This window comes from Nematolebias whitei, chromosome 1 (assembly GCF_014905685.2).
Source record: "Nematolebias whitei isolate Nwh7 chromosome 1, NemWhi1, whole genome shotgun sequence".
In the NCBI taxonomy this organism is placed as follows: domain Eukaryota; kingdom Metazoa; phylum Chordata; class Actinopteri; order Cyprinodontiformes; family Rivulidae; genus Nematolebias; species Nematolebias whitei.
The window spans coordinates 88671299-88678613 of NC_056498.1; the positions used below are offsets into that span (position 1 = coordinate 88671299).

A 7315-nucleotide genomic window follows, 5' to 3' on the forward strand; every position below is an offset into this window, starting at 1 on the left:
CCCATTATGTTTCACACCACGAGTAAACATGTTCTCCCAGGCAGTTTGTATCAGTCCTGCTCTCTAATGTGGATGTCTCGAGTCCATTTGATCATCGTCTCTGGAGATCGATAGAGGAAGATCAGTTTGGAGTAAAGCTCCTCTTCCAACTCCAGCTCTCCTGTTTCTCGCACCTTCAAAACACACAGAGATGAGAATATAGACAATCCAGAACACTAATAACTAAAATATGTTTGCCTGTTCATACTGTGTTTGTTTACGGTCATGGTAAAAAGCAGGTGCATCCTCCTGGTGATAAAAAGCATTTAGAGGGTGTGAGTGTTAATGTAGACATGTTTGACACTAACCAGGAAAATATCAGTGCAAAGCTTCAGGATGCGGTCCACACAAGGCAGCTCCTCAAACATGATGGAGTGGGAAATCTCACTGAAGAAGCCACGCACAAACTTCCCAATGACCAGGACCACGGACACATACAGACCCATGATACTGGAAGAGAGATCGGGATCAAGGAGAGTGAAAAGAACAGAAATACTAACAAAAGACTGTCAACTAACCATATTCTTCAAGCTTCATTTCTACACCGCCTCCGCTTAATACATTTCAGGTGAGCGCGTTCAGATTTTCTCCAAATGTTCTCTTTTTATTCAAGATTTATATTATTTCTTCACTCACACCTTTAGGGACAAATTTGGACATGGGCACCAGTGACCCAAAAAGGAAGAAGCAGGTAAAGATGGATGGATATTATTTCGTATTGAATTGTCAGAAGCAATTGAAGTTTATTTAGGATTATTCTATCATTTTCTATAAACTTGTGGGAGACACTGCTTACCTTGTGTAAATTATTTCTGTCACTGACCAACGAGCAGAATCACGTCACATCAAGTTTGAAACTGTGAGCAGCAGTTGTTTGTTCTGTCATTGTCATCTGTTTTATCATCAAACAAACCTGTTGTAAGCTACTTTTGCTGATATTTTAGTTGAAATGAACTGTGAATTTTCAAAGGTCATGTGACTGTATATCGCAGTAATTCATATAGTACGTCATACAACAGAGTTGCCAGTACGGGCGTGCTGCTGAGCCCATGTCGGTTCCAACAGTGTCTAAAGTGGACCATTCCTTCTAAGGTTTTTGTGTGACTTAATGTTACCCAGTATTCACTGCTCCAGTAGTCCCTCACTTATCGTGGGGGTTATGTTTCAGACACCCCTGCGATAGGTGAAAATCTGTGAAGTAGGGATGTTATATTTATTTTAGTATTTATTTTAAGGCTTTATAAACCCAGCTCTTTGTTCAAGTGATGAACATAGTGTTGTGAAATAAGATTGTGTTCTTTGTTGAATCTCGACTCCCACTTCTTGTTTTACTTTGAAATTGGCCCATTTCCTGTTTTACTTTGAAGAGGCTCCCACAGATTGATTTCTGTTCCTGTTTACATAATGTAACACGATGTCTCACATTTCTGATTGGATTGTAACTGGCCAATCCCATGACAGCAGGCTCAGAACGCGCGGTGAAAAGTTAGTTTTGCTGTGTGAAGGAACGCCCTGTTTTTAGACAAAGAAAGTGCAGTTTTCTGCAGACGAAGCGGCAGCCAGATGAAGCAGAGAGACGGTCTTCTTCAGAATCCTCCTTAATAAGGTTGTATCGTATAGATTAATGGATGCATCCAATTATAAAATATGTTAAAATAATGACTGCATTTAACTAATCCACTGTTTATGCTTGTGAATCTATGACTTCTGACTTTCTTTGCTTATTAAATATTCGTAAACTTGAAGGTGCGTGTGTCATATTCTGAGTGCGTGTCCTGACTCCTGCAGGATTGACCGGTAACAGCAGAGCTCGGGTGGAGAAGTAAGAGGAAAAAACACAACAATAGTTATGGGGAGTTACTGGCACCGCTTCTTCTTCACAAAACAGCACAGCGAAAGAGAGCAGACACTCTGATGCTACAGTTACTGAGCCAATCAGCGCCCAGGATACAGAGCACGACTCTGGTTGGTTGCCTTCAATCAATCAGCCAATCGTGTGTCGTGTACAATTTTACAATCGCCGTGAAACTGAGTCTAAAAGTTGAACCGTGTGTAGGGCTTTAACAGACTACTCGAGTAATCGACACATAGATTCCTAGGACATCTATCCAGTTTTTTAATTTCATGTTGAGTATTCGTAGTGACGTCATTACATCGCTGTTACGTCATTGCGTCACGTGATTCGCACTGGGCGTGGGTTACAAAATGGATTCCTCCAAGCAGACAGATGGAGCGGAACAGGTCCAGTCTTGGCACCCAGGTAGAAATACATCAATAGTCTGGAAATATTTCACTAAAGATGAATCTTCCAGTTCAACTATCATAAGGAAACAGAAAATGTATCAACTTCCTGACTGTTTGGAGCTCGTTGCTAACCGGTGTTACACCATATTTTGTGACCACCGTATATTGTGACCGTAGGGGGCGGTGTTGCATGCATTGTTGCAGGTCACAGAATATGGTGTAACACCGGGTCTAATGACCAAACCAGAACCAGCTTCCTCTGACCTTGTTTCACAAACTAAAAGCAAAAATATTAATCTCTAAACCTATAAAAAAAAAACTATAAACATATTAATCTCTAAAACTAAACCTAATGCGGTGGTGCAGGGTGATCGGCCGCCCCACTATTTTTAAGTTTTGTTTTTTACGTGCTGCACGTTTCTTTCACTTTTGCAGCTTAATAATAAAAACTAATATTTTTGGTTTTCCTTTGCAGTATGATAAATGGTAGGAGCATAATTTACGCTCCCAATGTTTTGTTGGTCTTTTTTTGTAAATAATAAATGACTTTTTTTGTGGTTTTATTTATTTATTATTGCATCTTGAGATCCTATGACATCATCAACTACTCGAGTTCTACTCGAGTTTTATGATGTTAATGTCGAGTTTAAAAATTATGTAGTCGTTCAACCCCTAGTAGCGAGGGACTACACTTGCCCCCACCCTCATTCGCCCCACTCTGGGCCCATGAGCAAGGCCCTTAACCCCCACCATGTGCTCCCTAAACAGGTCTCTCTTGAAAATGAGTTCTCGTGGCTCAATGAGACGAACCTGTATAAATAAAGGCTAAATGAAAAAAAAAAAATACTGTGAAATCAAATTTCTAAAGAGTAACACCAAATAAAAATATGTGATGTAAAGTAAGTGGGGAGTGGTGGCGCAGAGGTTAGAGAATGTGGGCCTATGATCAGAAGATTTGACTCCCTATACTGACAACACCAAAAATGTGGGTGGAAAAGGTGAAACACCCACACCTGTCTCCACCCTCATTTGCCCCACTCTGGGCCCTTGAGCAAGGCCATTAACCCCCACCATCTGCTCCCCCGGGCACCCTAGATGGCAGCTCTCTGCTCCACACACAGGGCTGTGGTAGCTCAGTGTCTGTTTTTATGTCAGATGCCCTTCCTGACACAACCACAATCACCAAGTCTTCGTGCGACTTATTTCACTGTGGCGACCCCTGAAGAAGGGAGCAGCCGAAAGAAAAAAAGTGATGTAAAATAATTGACTGGATAAATATTCACCCTGTTCACATCAGTATTTAGTAAAAGCACCTTTTGGCTGCAGTTACATCAATGAGCCTGGATTAGTCCCAGTCAGTCTTGCACATCTGGACACTGGATTTTTACTCCATTCTTTACAAAACTGCTCGAGCTCTGCCAGGTTGTGTGCGGATCAGATATGAACAGCCCTTTATAAGTCGAGCACAAATTCTTTATTGGATTTGGGTTAGGTCTTTGACTCGACCACTCCAGAACATTCACCTTGTTGACTTTAAACCACTTCTGTGCCGTTTGTCACCGTTTGATTGGGGTCATTGTGTTGCTGTAAAATTATTATTATTCCAAGCCATTGTTGTTTTTTCAAAAATCAGATTGTCCTCCAGGATTTCCTTTTAATTTGTAACATTTATTTTACCCTTAATCTTTGCAAGCCTTAGGGCTGGCTGCAAAGAAGCATCCACACAGCACAATGCTGCTACAACATATATTTGTGGTGTTGTGCAGCATTTGGTTTACACCAAACATGGCGTCTTGTCCGATGGCTAAAAAGCTTCAGTTTGGTCCCATCCGACCACATAACCTTCCTCCACTTGACCATGGAGTCATCCACATACTGTTTGACAAACTTTAGTTGGGACTTATTATGAGTTTTCTTCAACAGTGGCTTTCTCTTTGCCACTCTCCCATAAAGCTTGGACTGGTGGTGAACTCGGGCAACAGTTGTTGCTCACAGGTGTCATGGTGATCTTTTTTCCCTTCTTGCACAGTCACTCAGTTTGTGAGGATGGCCTGCTCTGGATGGATTTAAACATCTTCCATATTCCTTCCATTTCTTGATGATGGACAACCTGGGTATGTTATGAGCCTTGGAAAGCCTTTTAAATCCATGTACTTTTACTTTTCAATAATCTTTTCTCTGAGTTGCTTGGAGTGTCGTTTTACCGTCATGGTGTAATGATAACCAGAAATACTGTTTAACTGAACATACCTAAATAGACCTTCCAAATACAAACGTTTTTATACTGCAATCACTAAAGACACATAGACTTCCCTATGGTGATTAACATTTCACTTTGAGCATTAAGTGGCTCAGTCTCTTTAAAGAGGGTAAATTTTTATGCAATCACTTAGTTTATATTACACATTTTGATTTTACTGGCATGACACTGTAAAAATTTGACCACTTTAACAATAGAAGGCTTTTTAAAATTTTTGTCAAAAATGCCAACTTAAATTGCCCGTAACTGATTTATAATAGCAATATAAGGGTACAACATCCAAGGGAGTGAATCAATTATTTCTGAGTGATAGTTTTCTATCCCTCTGGCCCCGTCAGTGTTTCTTACCCGTATCCAGCCAGGAATCCCAGGCTCGGTGGGCTGACTTTGTCGTTAAATATGACCATTGGTAGCACGTCACATAATGAAGGCTCACAGTTCGCAATGGCAATGTTCCACCACTCCTGGCTCCCTGTGCCGTTCAGAGACCGGTCACTCATCAGGGACAGTGTTATATCCAGGTAATCATCTTCATCATCTGCAAGACCGCCAGTTTGACAAAAAATAAAAAAAGGAGACGTCACCAAAAAAAAAGACAGGCCGTTATTTTTTCCTCACAGATTTCAGTGAACCAGTGTGTTCACTGGGAGTAATATGTAAATTGATTTCTGATCATTTTGATTTTCTTTTCAGCTCATAACAAAGTTTTGCATTGTAAATAGTGAGAATTATGTGAACTTTGACCTTTGTACAGTTGACTGACTGGTTTAGCCTCTGCTCCATTGGGGGCACGGATGTAGTTAGGGAACATATTGGGAATAAGTCTGGGGAAAAAATAAATAAAATGAAAAACTTCTGCTCAATGCAAAGTAAAATCCAACAAAGATATATATATCTTTGTTGGAGTTAAAACAGTTTTATATATAGTTAAAACAGATATAGTTAAAACAGTTTTATATCCATAAATATTATTCTCCTTAATAAACCTACACAGGCTCAGTGCATATCCAACTGGGAGGAGACCCCGGGGAAGACCCAGGACACACTGGAGAGACTACATCTCTCGGTTGGCCCGGGAACGCCTTGGAGTCCTCCCAGAAGAGCTGAAAGAGGTCAAAGTCAAAGTTTCTTATTTGTAATTTACATCATATGTGGTGGAACGAAACTGTGTACACAGGGTCCCAGTTACATGCAACCGAAGTATAAATTGTAAAGAAAAACAGTAATAAGATCTAAGATATATACTAAGAATACACTAAGCACTAGTAGTACAAAACAATGCACTGAACAACAGCAGCACGAACATGAGTCTGTGTGAGCAGATGAGTACAAATGAACACAGCAGCATGAAATAAATCAGCAGCATAAGATCAGCAACATGGACAGTCAGCAGCACATATCAACAATCAAGTGGCATTACAGTGATAATCCTGGTTAGGGATTCATGAGTCTAACAGCCTCAGGGTAGAAGCTGTTCCTCAGTCTAGTGGTTCTACACTTAATGCTCCTCAACCTCCTTCCTGAGGGGAGTGGGGCAACAAGTGGGTGTGCTGGGTGAGTGGGGTCCTTCATGATGCAGGTGGCCCTCTTTCTACATCTGGAGGTGTAGATGTCTGTGATGGTGGGGAGACAGACTCCAACAGACTTCTGTGCAGCCTTCACCACTCTCTGCAAAGCTTTTCTTTCTGCAGCTGTGCAGCCTCCATGCCACACGTTGATGCTGGAGCACAGGATGCTCTCCACTGCACACCTGTAGAAGGAGGTGAGGACTGAGCTTCCCAGACCAGCTCGTCTCAGCCGTCTGAGGAAGTAGAGTCTCTGATGAGCTTTCTTGATCCGACTGGTGGTGTTGTTGCTACAGCTGACGTTGTCATTCAGGTGTACACCCAAGTACTTGTAGCTGGAGACCACTTCCACCACAGATGCTCCTATGTTCAAATGGCTGAGGAACAAGATGTCTGGGACTCCCTGCTCAAGCTGCTGCCCCCACGACCCAGTTTCAGAACAAGTGGAAGATAATGGATGGATATTTACATATATCCTAATCCTCCCAGCTGAGACGCTGAAATGCGTCATTAGGTCGTCGCTGGTAAAGGCACCGAGGCGGTGTGATGTTTCCCCTTTTACTGAACTGTTTAGACTGTTTTTAAACTGTTTTGAACTGTTTTGCCAATGGGTTTTCTGTCACATGCATAAAGCATCATTACAAAGATTGATTTTGATAATGTAATAAAAATTCATAAACAGGGGAAGTGTCAGAGAATTTTCAGACAAGGGTAATGAATGTTTTATTGGGTGTTTATATTGTGGCTGAGAAACATACACTGCCTGGCCAAACAAAAGTCGCCACCTAGATTTAACTAAGCAAATAGGTACGAGCCTCCTATTGTATAATTACTGCATGGGTGATTATCTTTCAGCTGGTAACAAATTATTTAACCCCAAATGATGCAATGAGTTACTTCTCATTTCTTAAACAATCATGTCAAAGATGCATCGTTTGGTCGTGGAAAAGATGTCAAGTCTGTTTGAGAAGGGTCAAATCATTGGCATCAAGCAGAGAAAACTTCTAAGGAAATTGCAGAAACGACTAAAATTGGGTTAAGATCTGTCCAACGCATTATTAAAAACTATAAGAAGAGGAGAGATCTATTCACAATAATCTGAGACTGGTTTTAGATTTGCTGGACTTTGAACATCTGGTGGAGGATGATGGAGTAATTTTCTTTTTGGATTTTTACAAAGCCTTTGATATGGTGGAGCTCACCTTTA

General features: G+C 41.1%; 1 protein-coding gene across 1 annotated transcript; it reads right to left on the bottom strand.

Annotated features, from left to right (window-relative positions):
• Positions 1 to 50: 50 nt before the first annotated feature.
• Positions 51 to 5540, bottom strand: LOC119407700 (piezo-type mechanosensitive ion channel component 1-like). Its single transcript, XM_037674523.1, has 5 exons — positions 5534 to 5540; positions 5288 to 5367; positions 4892 to 5081; positions 348 to 489; positions 51 to 173 (listed from the first exon to the last, which is right to left on the bottom strand). The coding sequence occupies exons 2-5, from the start codon at positions 5352 to 5354 to the stop codon at positions 51 to 53; spliced, it is 522 nt and encodes a 173-aa protein (XP_037530451.1). The 5' UTR covers positions 5355 to 5367; positions 5534 to 5540.
• Positions 5541 to 7315: the final 1775 nt, after the last annotated feature.

Bases quoted from the DNA above. Each gene is read 5' to 3' on its own strand.
- LOC119407700 (XM_037674523.1), bottom strand. From the start codon at position 5,354: ATGTTCCCTAACTACATCCGTGCCCCCAATGGAGCAGAGGCTAAACCA. The intron at 5,082-5,287 runs GTCAAAGTTCAC...GCGGTCTTGCAG, and splicing joins AGTCAGTCAACTGTACAAAG to ATGATGAAGATGATTACCTG. The intron at 490-4,891 runs GTAAGAAACACT...TCTCTCTTCCAG, and splicing joins GGATTCCTGGCTGGATACGG to TATCATGGGTCTGTATGTGT.